This window comes from Pseudorasbora parva, chromosome 10 (assembly GCF_024679245.1).
Source record: "Pseudorasbora parva isolate DD20220531a chromosome 10, ASM2467924v1, whole genome shotgun sequence".
NCBI lineage: Eukaryota > Metazoa > Chordata > Actinopteri > Cypriniformes > Gobionidae > Pseudorasbora > Pseudorasbora parva.
In genome coordinates, this window is record NC_090181.1 from 44,665,176 (window position 1) to 44,686,630 (window position 21,455).

At 39.9% G+C, this 21,455-nt stretch overlaps 1 protein-coding gene across 2 annotated transcripts; it reads left to right on the top strand.

Moving 5' to 3' along the window:
* Positions 1-13,328: 13,328 nt before the first annotated feature.
* LOC137090783 (CD209 antigen-like protein E) lies at positions 13,329-19,678 on the top strand. Of its 2 annotated transcripts, none has more exons than XM_067454734.1 (5): positions 13,329-13,461; positions 16,822-17,073; positions 17,230-17,357; positions 17,474-17,580; positions 17,681-19,678. In XM_067454734.1, exons 1-5 carry the CDS (start codon positions 13,398-13,400, stop codon positions 17,700-17,702), a joined length of 573 nt encoding a protein of 190 aa, XP_067310835.1. In that variant the 5' UTR covers positions 13,329-13,397; the 3' UTR covers positions 17,703-19,678. The 2 variants fall into 2 exon arrangements, with proteins under 2 accessions (XP_067310835.1, XP_067310836.1); XM_067454735.1 differs by lacking the exon at positions 13,329-13,461 and adding an exon at positions 16,606-16,700.
* The last annotated feature ends 1,777 nt before the right edge of the window (positions 19,679-21,455 follow it).

Sequence of the window (21,455 nt, forward strand, 5' to 3'; positions counted from 1 at the left end):
ACCAGAATATCACAGAGACATATGGGTGGACTATTTAAACTTGGACTTATAAGCAATTACCAAGCAGAACATCCTAACAGCTATATAGCAATGCACTAAAAACACTGGCAATCGCATGGGAGCACCGTGGCATTGTGGAAAACAGGCTGGGCCACAGAAAATGGAGGACAACTGAACCTTTTGTCCCAGGCCTGGGCTTGACGGGCGGCCTGGGACAAAAGTGAGGTGGAAAGCGATCACGATTTCAACCAAGGGGGGTAATGCAATTCCAATGAAGGGAATTTGATTTGAAGGGAACTGTGGATATCATAGTGATGAACATAGTACACCAAAAACTACACAATAAAGAGTTGCATTGAGCTCTGAATGTGATCTCTAAAATTAAAGCACATTTAACATGTCCCAATATTATGAGTACATAACTGTAAGCAGAAGTGAATGTTGAGTGTGTGGTGTTCCCAGGGCAGACTCTGACTCCTCTCTGCTGTTCAGAACACATTAACAATGACAGCTGCTTTGTGTGAGCAGATGCAGAGAGGAAACAAAGATATAAACACATAGACCTGTACCGCAGAGGGCAATCTAAACACAACAGAGCACCCCCCCCCCCCCAACCCACAAGCATACACAGCCACACACCAACGCACATATACAAACAGCTAATCTATTAAGACATCATTTAGAATTAGAGCCAAGAAAATCACAGTTAACACAGACTTGATTTTTTTCTAAAACTCAACCATTCTTGAAAAGCCATTCTTGAAGGCTTATTATTGCAAGCATGAGACTAAAAAGAGAAATATATCAGATTGTATTTGATGGAATCATAATGAAACAATTAGGACAGCTTTAGAAGATGAACCCAAGCCTTACTCAAACTGAAATGTTCGGCCCGTTTTTTGGAGTGCTCTACACTATTGTCAATAGTCTGCGATTTTTCGGCTGATTGAGCAGGTTAAATTGGCATCTGAGCTGTTGATGAGAAAGACTACTGGTCTGATTGCCAGTTCAGCCTAGGCTGGACACACACTTGAAGATTTGAAACCAGATTTGTACCCCCAAGTAGGGGTGGCGAGATGAAGCCTCACAAAGCATTGAAGCTTTTCAGCCAAGTGGTTCACAAAAGGGTTCATTTCTCAAAGCTTAATTTGCTCACAATACCACCTGGTGCTCAAAGAGTGAAAAACAAGCAGATACATTACAGATGACCTGATGTGATCTGTGATGCACTGTATTTTGTGCCAGTCAAGGCTTAGAGATAACGGTGAAAAAGAATTCCACATAGACCAATCTATTTATATAAATATAATGTGTATTTTCTGGTGGTAATGATTGTATAACATAATTGTGTAATACATGTATTGAAATAATGGGGCTTTCAAATGTGTCTAAATCAATTATTTGGTTATAATAGGCATGAGGGGCAATATTATTACTTCAATTATTCTATTATTATTATTAAATACTATACTAAAACTGGAAATCGGTAAGATTCGAACCGCTTCCTGAACCAATCAGGCGGAAGCGAGGCTTCAGACGTCATTGGTCTAAAGCGATACAAGCCTTGAGACATGCTTCACTGAAAGCTTCCGGGATATCTCAACACATGCTCTGAAGCCTCGGCACAGAACGTAACACCACTACCCCCAAGTGATCGGGGCATTAGTGACGTTTTGTGTTGTCATTATGATTATTTAACTGTTCTTGATCAAGTTAAAGAGCATCCCCGATCACAAATTTAAAATATAAAATGTTTTTTATGACTCTTGATCAGGCTGCTTCTGACTGCATTCTTGCTACGGCGTCAGGAGAGCCAGCAACATTAATGGTACTCCATATTTTTAGTTCTTTCTGAAGAGACATTTAATGATGCGAGTTTCTGTGCAATCATGTGTCTTTGGAATTCCCACAAAGTCAATAGCGCAGCATTTTTTGTTATATAAAGGGCACATTAATAATATGCACCTATAGCAGCACACAAGCTATTTTAAATAAATAAATAAATATACATATATATATATATTTATTTATTTATTTAAAAAAGCTTGTGTGTGTATATATATATATATATATATATATATATATATATATATATATATATATATATATATATATATATATATATATAAATATTCCTCTCTAGAGAAGCGTTCAGTCTTTCCGCTCACAAATAAAAAAAATTCCACTCTGTAAATAGCGAATCTGCCATAGTGCGAGCGCAGCTGGCTTTAAAAGGGAACGGGAGACGAGAATCTGATTGGTCCCAAAACACACCCATGACTCATTAAGAGACAAGGTATAATCCTTTTGGACCATGAAACCAGCAACCGCTTTTTTCCGTTGTTAAACTAGCAAAAGTTGATTCGGACATGCCCTAAGTGCACTTCAGACCATGCGTTCAGATCGGTAAAATAGGGCCATTAAGATTTAAATTCCTTTCAGTCAAATCAATCAATAACTTTTCTACACTGATAATTGATAGTGATGTCTGGCATTACTTGTAGACAGACCAAGGGAATGAAGTCGTGTGATAATATAATTTATTATATTTATTATTTATCCACTTGCCTACAAATCTGGAGTATTCAGAGCACCAGATGCAGCTGGATTATCTCCACACGCTTCTCTGGCCTCTGACCAGGCCCTGGAGATCAGATCGGGCCCCGAGCGTACTCCTCTATGGCTTCCACCCACAGCACCTGACAGATATATTATGCTGAATTCGTGTCTAATCCACACTTCCATGTAGAGATCCCATTACGGCTTGACTTGAGTGGCCCAGCTGTTCAAACACAGTGATTAATTAAAAGAATTCAGTTTGTAAAACAATCCAACACCCCCCCTCCTCCTCTTCATGAGAGCCCGGCTGGAAGCATTGCTGCAACTTTAGGAGTGTCTGATTGGCTGTTCTCCTCGTATTAAAGCCGATGCTCCCCGAGGTGTCCCACATTAGCAAGACAAACACTTCAGAGCTGAGTGGGGGAAGGGGTTGCGTGGATGGGTTTGGACAGTTTTAGTGATCTGTACTGGGGCAGGTGAGCTCTCATGTTGCAGATTATGAGCCGAGGTCACTCTCGTGAGCAGTGCAGGTGTGCACTATTCATCACACTGGGAGTCATGCTTAAAATCCCATTAGACCTGAATGCGTGCTGACCCGCTTTTATAACAGCCTGCGGCATGGCAGTCCAGAGCGCCCCAGCACACTCCGCATCCTGAAAATATTAAAAGGCCAACAGGCTGCCACACTTAGCACATGAAGAGCCGGAGATGGGGCTAATGATGTGCACAATTAAACTTGCTTTGTGCCTTAAAAAGTAGGAACTTGATTGTGAAGTAGTCCTAAGGAATATTAAATTATTTCTAGCATCCCACTTTAATATGCAGTCTATTTTAAGTAAGCTATTGGTTGACTGACTTCCTAAATGTTGTAAATGCTGTGGTGCTTTTCTTCTCCCTCAACCTGTTGTGAAAAACGTTCTTTTTAAAATTCTATTTGGCACCACTATTGGCGCAAGGAATCACAAATGAGAGGCTCATTGATCGATAAACCACGAATCACACATGCACATGTTCATCTATTTATTTGTTTTTTTACTACATTCATATTAATAAAGTGGTAAATAAAGTACATGGTCTATTGAGTGTTTTGATATATATAAAAACTCATTTAAAATGCTTACTTCTATTTTACTGATTGATAATAATATAGCATAACTTTCAAACCCATGTCAAATGATGAATAATGATTATTTGTAGCACATCCACTAGATGAGTGTTCCTATTCTCATAGTGTAGTAAATTTAAGTTTTAATCATATCTAACTATAAATGGCATGACACAAAGACAACAGATTGCCAATGTAGGGCCAAGTTTTTTTGCGGTGTGTTCTGTATGTTGTCAGATCCTCAGTTAGCAGCTAATGGTTAGACAGTCAAATCAATTTTATTTAGTCACCAATTGTTTCAAAGCAGCTTCATAGCTTAAGTAGAAAAACGGGAGTATATTCAAATGATCGTGCTTCCCCCCTCATATTCCCCTGAGACGAGAGATTTATGCTTTTTATTTCTGGAAAAAATTCTCAGATGACGCAAATATCTTCAATTCAATCCGTCCATGGGGGGTGGGAGATCGCACTCACAGCGCTCGGCTCGGGCAGCTCCAGGCATTCATGTAAACAGAGTGGTGCGGAGCAAAGTCAGTGTTTCAACTTCTTAAATTAATTCCTATAAAATGTAAGCTTCCAAAGGCATGAACTGAAAATGCTCCAGACTGAACATGCGCTGTGAATGTATGCCGCTGTCACGCTTACCTCAGCTCTCCTGATGAATGTAATCTGACTCCGCTTACCTCGGCTCTCCTGATGAATGTAATCTGACTCCGCTTACCTCAGCTCTCCTGATGAATGTATTCTGACTCCGCTTACCTCAGCTCTCCTGATGAATGTAATCTGACTCCTCTTACCTCAGCTCTCCTGATGAATGTATTCTGACTCCGCTTACCTCAGCTCTCCTGGTGAATGTAATCTGACTCCGCTTACCTCAGCTCTCCTGATGAATGTAATCTGACTCCTCTTACCTCAGCTCTCCTGGTGAATGTAATCTGACTCCGCTTACCTCAGCTCTCCTGATGAATGTAATCTGACTCCTCTTACCTCAGCTCTCCTGATGAATGTATTCTGACTCCGCTTACCTCAGCTCTCCTGATGAATGTAATCTGACTCCGCTTACCTCAGCTCTCCTGATGAATGTATTCTGACTCCGCTTACCTCAGCTCTCCTGATGAATGTAATCTGACTCCGCTTACCTCAGCTCTCCTGATGAATGTAATCTGACTCCTCTTACCTTAGCTCTCCTGATGAATGTAATCTGACTCCGCTTACCTCAGCTCTCCTGATGAATGTAATTTGACTCCGCTTACCTCAGCTCTCCTGGTGAATGTATTCTGACTCCGCTTACCTCAGCTCTCCTGATGAATGTAATCTGACTCCTCTTACCTCAGCTCTCCTGATGAATGTATTCTGACTCCGCTTACCTCAGCTCTCCTGATGAATGTAATCTGACTCCGCTTACCTCAGCTCTCCTGATGAATGTAATCTGACTCCTCTTACCTTAGCTCTCCTGATGAATGTAATCTGACTCCGCTTACCTCAGCTCTCCTGATGAATGTAATTTGACTCCGCTTACCTCAGCTCTCCTGATGAATGTAATCTGACTCCTCTTACCTCAGCTCTCCTGATGAATGTAATCTGACTCCTCTTACCTTAGCTCTCCTGATGAATGTAATCTGACTCCGCTTACCTCAGCTCTCCTGATGAATGTAATCTGACTCCGCTTACCTCAGCTCTCCTGATGAATGTAATCTGACTCCTCTTACCTCGGCTCTCCTGATGAATGTAATCTGACTCCTCTTACCTCGGCTCTCCTGATGAATGTAATCTGACTCCGTTTACCTCAGCTCTCCTGATGAATGTAATCTGACTCCTCTTAACTCAGCTCTCCTGATGAATGTAATCTGACTCCTCTTACCTCAGCTCTCCTGATGAATGTGATCTGACTCCTCTTACCTCAGATCTCCTGATGAATGTAATCTGACTCCGCTTACCTCAGCTCTCCTGATGAATGTAATCTGACTCCGCTTACCTCAGCTCTCCTGGTGAATGTAATCTGACTCCGCTTACCTCAGCTCTCCTGATGAATGTAATCTGACTCCTCTTACCTCAGCTCTCCTGGTGAATGTAATCTGACTCCTCTTACCTCAGCTCTCCTAATGAATGTAATCTGACTCCGCTTACCTCGGCTCTCCTGATGAATGTAATCGGACTTCGCTTACCTCAGCTCTCCTGATGAATGTAATCTGACTCCGCTTACCTCAGCTCTCCTGATGAATGTAATCTGACTCCTCTTACCTCAGCTCTCCTAATGAATGTAATCTGACTCCGCTTACCTCGGCTCTCCTGATGAATGTAATCGGACTCCGCTTACCTCAGCTCTCCTGATGAATGTAATCTGACTCCACTTACCTCAGCTCTCCTGATGAATGTAATCTGACTCCGCTTACCTCGGCTCTCCTGATGAATGTAATCGGACTCCGCTTACCTCAGCTCTCCTGATGAATGTAATCGGACTCCGCTTACCTCAGCTCTCCTGATGAATGTAATCTGACTTCGCTTACCTCAGCTCTCCTGATGAATGTAATCTGACTCCACTTACCTCAGCTCTCCTGATGAATGTAATCTGACTCCGCTTACCTCAGCTCTCCTGATGAATGTAATCTGACTCCGCTTACCTCAGCTCTCCTGATGAATGTAATCTGACTCCGCTTACCTCAGCTCTCCATATGAATGTAATCTGACTCCGCTTACCTCAGCTCTCCTGATGAATGTGATCTGACTCCTTGTCACGGTTCATGGATTCCCTGTCTCACTCTTGGGTGCGTGTTGAATGTAGGTTGGGGCGGAACCTGGGATTGGCTGATCACGCACCTGTGGCTGGTCGCCTGTGCCAGCTGCAAATCATCACTGTTCACTACTTAGTCTCTCTGTTTCTCTCTTGTCTTTGTCAGAGCGTTGTTGGATGTTCCCCTTATGTCTCCGTGTCGATTGTTGTTTCCCCAACGTCGAGAGGTTACAGGGAGCATCCGTCTTCACGAAGTTGGACTTACGTAACGCTTATCATTTGGTTCGCATCAGGGAGGGGGATGAATGGAAAACCGCATTTAACACCCCCAGGGGGCATTTTGAATATTTGGTGATGCCATTCGGGCTGTCCAACTCCCCAGCGGTTTTCCAGGCACTCGTCAATGAAGTGTTGAGAGACATGGTCGACCAATTCATATATGTCTACCTGGATGACATTTTGATTTTTTCTTCGTCTCTCCAGGAACATGTTCAACACGTCAGACGAGTGCTTCAGAGGTTGCAAGAGAATGGGCTTTTTGTCAAAGCGGAGAAATGCGCTTTTCATGCACAGTCTGTTCCTTTTTTAGGGTACATCGTGTCATCGGAGGGAATGCGCATGGATCCTGACAAGGTTAAGGCTGTGATGGAATGGCCAAGTCCAGATTCCCGTAAGGCCCTACAGAGGTTTCTTGGGTTTGCCAATTTCTATCGGCGATTTATTCGCAATTTCAGCCAACTAGCCGCACCTCTGACTGCCTTGACCTCTCCCAGAACGACGTTCAGGTGGTCCGATACAGCTGAGGCTGTATTCGCCAAACTGAAAAGCCGCTTTGTTTCGGCTCCCATCTTAGTCGCCCCTGATTCCACACGTCAGTTCGTGGTAGAGGTCGACGCGTGAGAGGTGGGGGTAGGAGCAGTTCTTTCACAGCGTGCTCCCTCAGATGACAAGATGCACCCGTGCGCATTTTTCTCCCATCGTCTTTCTCCTGCCGAACACAATTATGACATTGGTAACAGAGAGTTGTTGGCCGTCAAGTTAGCGTTGGAGGAGTGGCGTCATTGGCTTGAGGGGTCGGGGGTACCTTTTATTGTATGGACGGATCATAAGAACCTTGAATATATTAGATCTGCTAAAAGACTCAACTCCAGGCAGGCTCGGTGGGCACTTTTTTTCAGACGTTTTGACTTTGTTCTCTCGTACCGCCCCGGGTCTAAAAACATCAAACCCGTCTCTTTATCTCGTATTTTTGATGCTTCCCGGTTACTCCCGAGTGTATTTTGCCAGAGAAGATAGTCATCTCTACACTCACATGGGAGATCGAATCGAAGGTCAAAGTGGCCTTAGAAGAGGTAACGCCTCCGCCCGGCGGCCCACCGAGTCGTTTGTTCGTTCCGGAGGAGTTAAGATCCGAGGTCCTAAAATGGAGTCACTGCTCCAACATTGCATGTCATCCTGGAGTAAACTGTACTAGCAGTTTAATAAAGCAATGATTCTGGTGGCCACTTATGGCTCACGACATTCGCAGTTTTGTTTTGGCTTGCTCGGTCTGTGTGGTTGGTAAGACATCTAACCAACCTCCTCATGGGTTACTTCAACCGTTGTCTGTTCCTTCGAGACCCTGGTCCCACATCACTCTAGATTTTGTTACCGCCTTCCCGCCCTCCCAGGGCAAGATGGTCGTTTTGACTGTCGTAGACCGATTCTCGAAGGCAGCACATTTCATTCCCTTGCCCAAATTACCTTCAGCCAAGGAGACAGCGGTATCTGTTGTAGATCACGTCTTTCGGTTACATGGCCTCCCGATGGACGTGGTCTCCGAGAGAGGTTCCCAATTCGTGTCCAAATTCTGGCAGGAGTTTTGTAAATTACTAGGAGCCACGGTTAGTCTATCTTCGGGGTTATGAATGTAATCTGACTCCGCTTACCTCAGCTCTTCAGATGAATGTAATCTTACTCCTGCTGTGTTTGTGCCGTGACTCTCGCTCGGCTCACTCACATTATATTGAACAAACGTTCAGTTTTTAATTGTAGTGTCTGTTCTCTAACTGAACTAATTTTATGAAAATGAACACGGTGGGAAAGTGATCGAGTGATTCAGAAGCGGTGGCTTTGGGAGTGGCCTCGTAGGGCAGCGAAGCATTCTGGGAATTGTTGTCTTTCATCTCCATGAGACAAAAATACATTTTCTATCTTTTCTAGTCTAGAAAGCCCCAAATTAAAAAAATAATTTCACATTTCTACTACGTCAATGACCCAGTTTAAATACAGATTCATCTTACAGCACTGAAGTACTAGCCTAGAAATCTAGACGCACCCTAGCGGCAGCAAATCTAATCTGCCCGCGAGTGTCGTCTAGCAACTCTCAATACCCTTCTGAGCTGTAATTGCCCAACTCTTGCCAGGCCAATCACATCGTGTATAGAAGTCATTCTTAAGGAGGGAAGATGTGTGCGGGGTTTTGCCGACCGGATACGGCGAATGTTTAATCTATCAATAAGCTCTGTTTCACCTTCGTTGCTCTGGTTGGTGTAGCGCTATCCTATCACGTGCAGAGTGAGTTTGAAAGACAACCGTTTATCCCGCCCCTCGGATTGAGCCGTCAATGGTGAGTTTCCAGACCAAACATCTTGATGTGGGTCTGGCTTGTCAGGCTACTGAAGTACCCTTTTAAAAGGAAAATAATTCAACAGAATTTGGTTCGGCTGTATAGCCACTCTGGAGAAAATGGTGACGTCATCCAGCTAATTTCAATTATCATATAGTGTCAATGTGGGCAGATCAGTAATATATTTGAAACTTAAGTGTCCCCAAGAGTTGGACTGGTATCCTGAAGGTTGCTTAATCGAATCTCAATTTCAGTAGATAGAAGTTTTTGAAACAGAGCGACAAAGGAACTAGGTAATAAACAGCAGGATGGATATGCTTGATGTTAAAGGGAGTTATTAAAAGTGTAATATGCCACAAAAGAGAATTCGTATTCACACACTGACAGACAGCTTTCTGTGCATGTAAGAGCCATATTTCAATATTTCAGAATTTCTATTTTTAGATGTTTACTATGTATATTTCGTACAATAATTGTTTTTGTTAATTAGTTATTTGGTTTATATTTGTTCGTTCTGCGCATGGTCAGCGATGTCATTTTTTCTCTGTAGAGCATGTAAGCCGGATATTGACGGACATGCAATAATTTGTGGTACGCAGCAGTGGGAGAACGCAAAGTTTTTGAACGTAAAGTAATCAATATAGCATACATTGGCTTACAAGTATAGGATCTCAACAAATAAGTTGTTGAGAAGACATCGCTGCACAAGAGGATTATGCTGTATTCAAGAAATGTGATTCTTTATTGACTTGGAAGAATAAATCATGATAAAGAAATAATGGACTTTGAGTTGTGAATACAAGAAAATAAGATACGCGTCAAAACTTGTGGAATAACTAAAAGACATTCACATGTCCCGTACAGTGCATGCAGTGCTAAATGGTCAAATACACACAAAAATGCTTCAAAATCTAAATTGCCATGTAAACACAGTGTGTTTTGTCTTGAGTGAAGCTTAAACTGTATTGTTTCACAAATTAAAATGAGCAACATTTCAAGGTTCCAATTACACAGCGAAACCAAAAATCCCAGAATGCCTGAATAATTTTAACTAAAATATTGTTGTTTCATATAGCAGATAATAATAGAATAATCTTACAGGTGCCCTAAAATGAGTTGAAGCAATATTTTAAATTGTTCTCTCATATCTACATATAGGGTATGTGACTTATTTAATGGTTAAAATTGTACAGATACGATTTTACAGGTTTATCTACAACCCCAGAAATTGTCCCTAGGATGTAATGGTCTTTTTTGCCTAATTTGAAGGGTCATGAATATTAATGTGGAGTTCAACCCTGATTCTGTACTATAACTTCAGCCTACATGTGAACTAGCATATAACATGAACTTTCCACATTAACTCATATTGTCAGCAGTCACAATTTGGTTTTTAGCATTTTAAAAACATTTTAATCACTGTAATCACCGTTTAAATTTTACAATGATAACTTCTTCACTTTGAATCACAAACTCTAAACAGCGAACTGGGTAACATCAGCGCACAAATGTGTTGTTTGTACAGTACAGTAAGTTAGCCTGCAGGATTTTTTTTTTTTTAACAAATTGACGATGCCTTGTCAAATTACTACCGATTCAACTTAAAGGGGGGGTGAAATGCTGTATCATGCATACTGATCTTTTTACACTGTTAAAGACTTGGATTCCCATCCTAAACATAGACAAAGTTTCAAAAACTAATGTTGGACGTTTGATGGAGTATTTCTGTGTCAGAAATACTCCTTCCGGTTTCTCACAAGTTTCGGAGAGTTTTTTTCGAGTATGGGTCGGCTTGACGTTAAATAGATCGGAAGGTCCTTGTATGGGCTGTACGGGCTCTTCTCCCGGTAGGGTGCGCGCGCATGACTAGAGCGAGAGAGGAAATGCACGCCGTAAACAGTCTCTCAGGTGCAGATCCAGTCGTCCGTGAACACTTATGTGGCGCCGCGCTCCACTTTATTCCTATGGGTGACGTCGAGCGACTTCAACACTTCAGCACAGCATTCCGGGAAGGCAGCGCTGCATTTGAACCGATTTGAACGCAGAAATGACGCGAAGCTTCACAACATCGCTTCAGTCACGTCGCAAAAGTGGATTTACACGCCACTGCTGTCAGGACTTTACCAAATCATACCAAAGAAGTGTGTTTTTGACGGAGCAGTCCCAGCGATAAAGGTTCGGTCCTGCTTTGGAAGCAGCCGGTGAGTTAAACTGCTTCAAATGTCTCTGCTTTTGGCTACAGACGCATGAGTAAACATCAGTAAACGACATTTGCGTGCTTCGTCATTTAAATGCGCTAACGGTTACTCCATTGTTGTTCTGTATAACGTTACAGTATTCTGACGTGCAAAACCGTTTTGCTTGCTACTTCTAAGGTCTAGTCGCATACAATAGTCCATAAACCGAATCATGTCCTCATACACTGCGAGTAAAGACACAGAAATGTGGAGAGGCCACTAAATACAGTAACTTACATACCACAGAGACGGACGTCCTGATGTTGCCGTTTCTCCTGTTCAATTTTTTTCTCCCTCAGATTTGATTCTGGATCTGGACGTCACCGCTTTGCGTTTGTCATTCTTTAGCTCCGCCCACACGATACGCCTCCAGGCGCTCGTTTTTTTTCCGGAAAGACTCGGTACAGCCTATATTTCTTTTATAAATATGATAAAACTAAAGACTTTTTTGGAGATATGAAGGATGCAATACTACTCTATAGGTACTCAAGATTGACATGAGATTGACTGAAACTGAGTGTCCCCCCCCCCCCCCCCCCTTTAAGTGATGGAGATGACATTAGCTAGAAGGACTTGACATTTGTCATACTGGTGTATTAGTTACTACTCTGAGTTTCCTATTGTTACTGTACTAGCATCTTGCATTGGATCTAGACAACACAGGGGTATTATTGTTAATGTTGTCACTAAGAAACTTCCAGTTTAATCAGAAAATGTTTAGACAGTCAATAAGTGGATAAAATCACTACTTACTGCTCGCAGGGATATAGTTTGAATTGCCGCTTCTCCAGTATCAGATGCTGAGTAAAGCCTGCTATTATCCAGGTTATAAAGACTGTCCGTGGTGAAATGGGCCGAGCAAATGAACAACTTTTAATTAAATTGTTGCGGTTAGTTTTGTTCTGTGGGAAGGGTATGAAAAGAAAACGCCTGGAACATAAAATCTATATCCATGATCTGCCATTTTCGCTATCCTTGCTTGAGGCATGCGCTGCCGTTTACAAATGTTGGGGGCGTACATAGTAATGATCCCCAGGGATTGCGTCACAGTTGGCGTTCGCCTGAAAATCGCCTATTTTTTAGTGGTGTTTTTCACAAACAAGATTTACATATGAAGGAGGAAATAATGGTGTTTGAGACTTGCACTGCATGTGATGTCCATGTACTGAACACTTGTTATTCTACTATGCCATGGTTAATTCAACTTTTCATTCTAGGGCACCTTTAAATGAACCAATCTGCTATGTTTTTCTGTTATCTTACCTTATGATTATTTAAAACTGGGTCATCCCTCTGGCAATGGCTGAAATAATGTTCACAACCAAACCAGTGGCTTAATAATCATTAGGGACAAAACTCTTTCCTCAATCTGTCTTTGCTGTTCCTGTGAGTAAACAGCAAACCATTCAGGAATCAGGTGACTCACATCAGTCCTGAGTCCTGTGCTGTTAGTCTTAAATGAATCCAGAGGATCCACACCCGTCATAACATGTAAGCAGGATGAGCCTGGGCTGTGAATGCTCGTTATCCCTCGCTTTCATTTTTTTTTCATCCTGAGGTGTGGCTGCATTTATGGCCGCAGTGCTAATTAGATCAAGCTGCAGTTTGACATTTGTGTGTGTAAATATAAATACGAGTGAGTTCAGGTTTACATACACAAAAAGACGATCAGCAACAGACGACCTGTAGACAAACAGGGAAAGTGGACAGATTGAAAAAAAAAACCCTCAAATGATCTGAGTTGTAGAACCTGCCACTGATGTGCTCTGAACTGAAAAAAAGTACAATATTGACAATATTAGTCTTGAGTGTACTTTGAAAAATCTGCCGTTAAATAAATGTCAATTAAAATATGTAAATCTTTATGTTGGCAATTTTACTGTAAATGTATCTAGTTGCATGTAAAATATATAGCCTACATATGAATACAAAGGAGATATGTCATGAGTTAGAGTGCAAATGTGTGACCCCCCATGTTGGCATCATAAGATGGCAGTTCCATATCTGCCCAGTGCTGTGTGAACAGTAATAAAGGCGAGAGACGTGTTCAGGAAGTGAATTGAGGAACTGCCAGAGCACAAATGCCCTGATAGTATTCATGTCGATGTGATCAGGACTGTGTCTGAAAGAATAAAGGCTGAGAGAGAGGAGATTACGATGGTTGTCTATGAGTGTTCAGATTGTGTGAGAGATCATGACTTCCAACCACTTCAGCTTACAGGTAATTACATTCATTACTTTTAGTGGTTCAACGGATCTACAATATTGTTACCTGGGAAACCTGATCAAAAACTATTTAGATCAAATTATATAATCTCTGCCTGCTTAAGGCATTAGGGAACACAGCCGCTGTCCAAGGAGCCATTCATAATAGTTAATACATTAGGGCAATCTGTATACAGACAGGACTAGATATCTTACAGCAGAGTCACCATCGGCATCACCGGCGGCCATCTGTCACAGGCAAGCTTTCTGTCGGGCTCTGTGGAACCTGATGTAAGATGAATGATCTGTACGAACATAAATACTCTTATCTCGCTGAAATCTTGCCGGATTTACAAATGGTTTGGTTTCTTACAAACGTTATTAACATGGCTACAAATCTGGATGCTTTAACACGTTGAAATTGCAGCTTTTCGTTTCGATAAATGACTTAATCGTGCAGCTTGTGTATCACGGCTATAACTTACATGCACGTTATCAAGGCTGAGACCACAATCGAGCTGTTCAATTATATAGGTTTATTGACACCAATAACGATTTTATGACAACCAATCTTTTGTCTAGTTAAAATAAACTTGGTTTGCATGGTTTTTTTGTTGTTTAATTTTTAAAAGAAAATACAAATTATTTTATTATAATAGTGATATTCTTATTATACAAGCATTATATATATATATATATATATAGCTATAGCTGGCTCTGGAAAAAAAATCAGAGCTGTATATGTGTATAAATATATATAATTTCTCATGTTGCCATTCGGTACACAGTTTTAGTAGCCTATATATTGATTTAACATAAATACCTTGTGTGTATGTATATTCATTGCACCTATCTGTTCAGTTCAATGTTACTTTCATATTGAAGTCCATGGGTATAATTATTCATAAGTATGTAGTGTCATAACTACATCTCTGGCGTTTATAACAAACATAACAGTTTGGAAATCGGTTGAAAATTGAGCAAGTTATGGCTATTTAAAAGTACATGCACCATTAAAACACACTGTTACGAGTAAGCAAGCTGCCTGTGACAAGATGGCTGCCAGTTGCGGACGGCAACCTCCCTTGGCCAACAGCGTGCACGAGACATCTAGCCTTTATTATGTATATCTATGGTGATAGGCTTAATCTGTTGGACCATATTTTTCTACCAAATTTGAGGTGTGCTATTTTTGTAGATAATTGTCAAAAGCATCATTTTGTAACCATGTTATGTTAATGTTCAAAGTTCAAAACATTATTATAGCCTTGAGTATTGCATCTCACATGATGTATTTTCAATGGCATATTATAAACTTACCAGAATACTTTATACTTGAATGAAGTAAATATACATTAATGAGCACATATATTTTTGAAAGAACTAAGTGTTTATAGCTAAGAATAAACTAAAAATGTTACACAGTGTAGCTTAAAAAAAAAAAAAAAACATGCAATGGAAGAAAACAAATTAATTTACGATCCCCTTTCTGACCCCACATAGAACCACCACTTTTAAGGCTCAGAAAGATTTTTAAAGGTGTCATGAACTGGCTTTTTTAATTGTTTATACTGTTGTTTGAGGTCAACTAATGACGTTTGTGTGGTTTTTACATTCAAAAACATCATAATGAATAAGTAATAGGCTTAATAAGAAATACTTTTCTACACTGGTTTTGAGGTAGTCTCTTGGAGACTTAGACCGCGGCTAGGGTTGGATAAGATTTGCACATTTAATGAGCTTTAGCTCCCCTGCGAGTTGAGTTCACATGGGGGCGGGGCGGGGCGGGAGGGGGGAGGGGTGCTGATTTGAAAGCGGCAAACCGGAATGATTCTCTCGACCACAGGGCTCGTAAACATCTTTATCAAACAAACACAATTATTTATTTCTCATCCACCCGTGATTGATTGGAATATTATTTCTGTATTACTTTGCCCGCATGATCGGTGGATATAAGCGTGAACCATGTGCGCGCCCAGATCAAGAAAGGAATATTATTTCACTCTTTGAGATTCATTGGCCTACCGACCGGCTTTTTTTGGGGTAGCCTATCTGGAAAACACATAGCCCGGGACTGCTATTACATATAAAAAAGACGTTTTACTCACATAAGTGTGTTGGCACTGCACTGTGTTTACAATGTGGAGAGCGTAGGAGACTGACACAGAAGAGAGAAAATTGTTGAATGTTGATTTTTGTCTTCATTTGTTTTCCGAAGATAAATGAAGGTCTTACAGGTTTGGAACGACATGATGATGAGTTATTAATGACAGAATTTTCATTTTTGGGTGAACTAACCCTGCAAGTTCACTGGGATTAAGTAAGATGACTTTTCACTCTACACAGTTTAAACTTTTTACAACTACGGTGTTAATTTGAACCCCTGCCATATAACCATATTACCACAGTAGTGGCCTTCAGTGACTTTTGTGTTATGCAAATGAATTGGCATTAACCACTTCAGCTCTGCAGCACATTTAGCATTTTTTTGAGAATTAGGTATATCTGAATTTAAAAGAGCGCCGTACCCACATACATTGGAGTAAATTGAAAAAAATAGTCTCATTTGGAAGCAAACGACCTAAAGAACAAGCTGATATAGTCTTTGAGGCTAGTAGCTTTACAACGAGTTTGTGATCTGAACAGGAATATGACTAATGTGTTTGCTTGATCAAAGGAGTCATTTCCATCTTTGTGATTCTTTTGATAATAAATGTACTGTAAATTTTTGGATCGATGAAATTAACTATTCAGCCATATTCCTGAAGCCGATAGTTTTCATTTGATATATGACTCGTCTATTTTAGGTGTGTTAGTGTGATAAAAATATGAAATTTTATATTATTTGTATGATTTTCTCAAGGGGGGGTCATTGCGGGGGGTCGAATTCAGACCGTATTATTTTCTTCTATGTAATATAAATGCAGAAGTTATTGGGTTATTAAGAAAGCTGAGGTTCTAATCTTTCAAATTATATGTTTACTTTTGTGGTGCACGAGTTATAGATTTTTTAAAAAGATTATGATGATACAATTTTGGACCCACGGGTGGTGCAGCGCTGAAGTGGTTAACAAACAGGATGTCACATGCTCATGTACTTTGACTTCACACATTGCATCATGTACTAAAGTTAGAGTCTCAAACGCAGAGGACAACAGACTACAAATGCACACAGCAGTTTCTGCCATTTAAATACATGACTAAACAAGCAAAAATGACTGTTTATGGCAATGTAAAGGCTGATGAATCATGAGGGTATGAATAGACACACATCAACACACAAATACAGACACACAAATAAAGTTGTTAAATACAAACATTTTCAGTAGAGTCTGTAGAGTTTAAGAAACATTATCTTCATGTCTGCCATTTTCAGGAAGTGATTCTGTGAGGAACAGAAACTCCAGAGGAGCTGTAGTGTGTTTGGTGCTGCTGTGTGTTCTTCTGATGACTGCAGTCATAGTGCTGTGTGTCCACATCCATACACTGAGCACAAACTACACTGAAGAAAGAAATAAGCTACTAACCAAGATTACCAACCTCACAGAAGAGAGAGATGGGCAAATATTCACAAACAAAAACCCGAACAAAGAGAGAGACCAGCTAATAAATGAACTGCAGATTTGTGGTAAAGTTTCTTTAGCAGCAGAAATACAGCAGAAATTAAATAAAAATAAAAAGATGGAGTTGGATTGTGATCTCAGTAACTTTGTATGCACCTGTTACAGACAGGTGAGTGTAAATGAGAATAAAAAGCTAACAGCTGAACTTGTTCTGTTAATAGATGGATGGACTTACTATCAATCCAGTTTGTACTATTTATCCAATGAGAAGAAGAACTGGATCGAGAGCAGAAGATACTGTACAGAGAGAGGAGCAGATCTGATCATCATAAACAACAAAGAGGAACAAGTGAGTGAGAGATTGATGTGCATGTATGGTGTTCAGAAGCTAAATGAGAGATGGTCAGATGAAATGTGTCTATTGTCTGTTTATGATATAAATGTGGAACTGTTTCATCTGCTCAGGATTTTGTTAAGAACATATCTGTTGGTACTTATGTATGGATTGGTCTGAGTGACAGTGATGTGGAGGACAGATGGAAATGGGTTGATGGCAGCTCACTGAACTCCAGGTGAGAAATCACTGAACTGATTAATATCTAATAAATGATTCTCACAGTTAGTATGATATTACGCAGAAAACATCACTGAACATCTAATGCTGATCTGTAGTTTCAGGTTCTGGGGAGCCTAATGGAGGTTCAAAAGAGAATTGTGTTCTAGCTGTGGTTCATGAACCAAGGCGGTCAAATATATTGGTGTGGGTTGATAATTCATGTGATAGAGCTCTTCAATGGATCTGTGAGAAGAGGATTTCACACCTCATACTGCCATAGGAACACCACACACCTTTTTTGAAACAAATTTTCAAAAACAATACTTCATATTAACCTTCATCATATATTTAAGAATTTACATACATTATTGTTATTCATTTATATTTATCTTTTACTAAGTTTTATTAATGTACTTTACAGTCCCTGACAAAAGTCTTGTCGCTTATCTATTTTCTAGAAATACCTGATATTAACCTGACTTTTAATTAATTCATTGGTGTTAGACATAGCTCATATGAAAAGCTAAAACCCTCCCAAATGATGTTTAATGCACTGAAAAAAATAATTTTCACAGAAAAAATATTTATCATTTAATCAAGACGGAAAGGTCAAATTTTGGCAAGACAAAAGTTTTGTCGCCTATACAGAAATTGAACAAATTTACTGCAAATACAAAAATATGTCAGAAAATTAATTTGTGGTGCTGTGAGATTCAAATTTAATATCTTGTATGACTTCCATGAGCTTGAAGGACTGCATCCATGTGGTTTGGCAAGGATTCATACAATTGATTGATGAAGTCATCAGGAATAGCTAAGAAAGCAGTCTTGCATGCCCCCCAGAGTTCATCAATATTCTTTGGTTTCGTCTTCCATGCGTCCTCTTTCATCCTACCCCACATATGCTCAATGATGTTCATGTCTGGTGACTGGGCTGGCCAATCCTGGAGCATCTTGATCTTCTTCGCCTTGAGGAACTTTGATGTGGAGATGGAAGTATGCGATGGAGCACCGTCCTGCTGCAGAATTTGGCCTCTTTTATGGTTGGGAATATAAGAGGTAGCTAAGATTTCTTGGTATTTTAGACTATTGATGTTGCCTTCCACCCTGCAGATCTCTCGCACACCCCCATACTGGATGTAACCCCAGACCATGATTTTTCTGCCACCAAACTTTACTGTTTTCTGGGTGAATCTCGGATCCATTCTGGCTCCAGTAGGTCTCCTGCAATATTTGCGGCGACTGTGGTGTAATTCAACTGAAGAATCATCTGAAAAATCCACCTTCTGCCACTTTTCCTGCGTCCATCCTTTTAGCAGACGGTGGGCCTTGGCAAATGCCTCACGGTTTTTCAATTGTCTTTTGTTTAGTGCTGGCTTCTGGGCACTGATTCGACCATGGAGGCCATTTCGAGACAGAATCAAACTGTTCTGGTTGACACAGGGACTTCAGGTGACCAGGTCTCGTGGAGCTCTGCTGTAGTGGAAAATGGGCTGGCCTTGGATCTTCAAGCCAACAAACGGTCCTCTCGAGCAGTTGTCTTGTGGGGTCTGCCTGACCTGGGCTTGTCAAAAACGTCTCCAGTCTCTTCAAATCTTTTTTTTAATCCTATGTACTTGACACTTAGACACATTGAAGGTGTCTGCCACATCAGCAGTGGATCTGGTCTTCAGCCTCATGATAATCAAAACTTTAGTCTCAGGGTGAATCTTAGGCATGTTTGCAGAGGTCTAGTTGCAGTCGATGTGAAGGTTTAGCGTACTGGGGTTCTTTTTATACACACTTGAAACCTAATTGATCCATTATTAGTCACAGGGGAAGCTCATATGGCAAGGTGACAACACTTATGTCTTTGTAAAAATTGACTCATTGGGCTTTACCAAGCTGTGAATATTAGAATTTCTTTTTGAAAGTTTAGTTTTTCACTGAAACATTATCACAAAAGCTGGTGGGATTAAAATGAGCCATTTCTTGTAAAAAAAAAAATCTTGATTAGAAATATATTTTAGCGGCACTTTAGGTCAATTTGTACACAAGCAACAAGACTTTTGTCAGGGACTGTATTATCCAAGAAGAATATTTACATATTGTTGTCATGTTAATATTTGTTTAAGTCCCCATGTGGTCAATCATTTTATCCCTTAAAACTCATCTTTGATCAACAAAGTTACATATTTAAACTTTATTTATTATTATTAAAAAAAATCTTTGTACCTTAAAATAGCTTGAATATAACTCTACAAACTTGTTTCATTTAGTCAATGCAGATCAATGTCCCATCGTCTTGCACAAGCTCAGAAATCCAACTTTACTGAAGTAAATGCTGCAACAACGACTATACGTCATCAAACGGCTAACCAAGTGTTGCTTATAGGGGGTAACACTTTACTTGAAGGGGTGTGCATAAGACTGACATGACACCTTCATAATCATGACATGACACGTGTCATGAATATGAAGGAGGTTTTATGCATGTTTATGACAACTGTCATTAAGTGTCATTCGCTTAATTATGTCATTTTTAATGCAATGATGACATTTCAGTGTTGTCTTTGTTATGACAACTTGACAAAAACCAATACATCATAATCTGTCAGTGTCTTTGTCATGACAACTTGACATTACCAAGACAACATAACCTGTCATAAACATGACATAACAGATTATCAAATTTAAGAAACTTACTTAGCTTATAGGGTTAACCTTAAACTGTCATGTGGTTGGTTTTGATGTTGACTGAGGCCATTATAATGTCATACATTTTTTTCAGTGGCACAAGTTTAATTTGTCATTAAAATGTAATTAGGTGTTAATACGCTGTCAAATTATTTTTTAATAACAGCATCATTAATATTTTTCAGTTCATAATGTTTTATTTTATTTTTTAAGTTTCCTCCACCAGCTTCAACAGAAGGTTAGATAATAGACAATTTCAAATGTCTTAAAAATATGAAAAGGAGTTCGAGAAATAAAATCAATCATTTAATTTTTAAGACCTGCCCTCTCACAGAACTGACTCTTAAAAACACAAGGCATTAATTTATACACAGGGGACCAGCACCAATTAACGCAAAAAGGGGAAAACACATACACAAATAATGGCCATTACACAAAATAAACATATATATATCAACATCATATACACACATAAACAAACACAGAAAAATAACACTTTGTCAAATGACTTCACTTTATTAATTATCTTCCGATGTATAAAAATAAGAGTAATAGTCTTTAGAGCCCCACCCCGGGCTGAATAAGGAATGGTTGCGGCTAGATCCTAGGCCGGAACATTATATATAGGGCCAACGTTTCCGCCCGAACCCCTTAAGACAGTGCACCAGCACACGGGACTCCGACATAACAAACAGACAAACAAAGAAATGGTAAGAATAAACTCAAACTATTCGTTAAAGAGTGAGCGAAAGTTTAAATAAAGTATATTAAACCCAAAATAACGTTGTTGTGAATTGTTTTACTTACTGCAAACTAAATTGACATTAAACACGTAAACAAACTAACCTGACTGAGGCTCTGCCAACAACTGTTACAGCGTACACATAACCAGTGGTGCCAACATAGACATCATCATATAGGTGTATATGTCTATACCACTCTATCATTTTGAGTTATATTAATAGTTTGTAATGACTCTGTACGATTTCCTCTATGATGCCATATTTCAGGTCAAGCTAAATATTCATGACACTGTTATACAATAATTTGACAGAGTATTGACACTTAATGACATGTTAATGACAAATTCAACTTGTACCACTGTAGTTTAGGTCAAGAAATATATTCATGACAATGTTTTGAAATAATTTGACAGAGTATTGACACTTAATGACATGTAAATGACAAATTAAATTTATAAAAAAATCATGACAT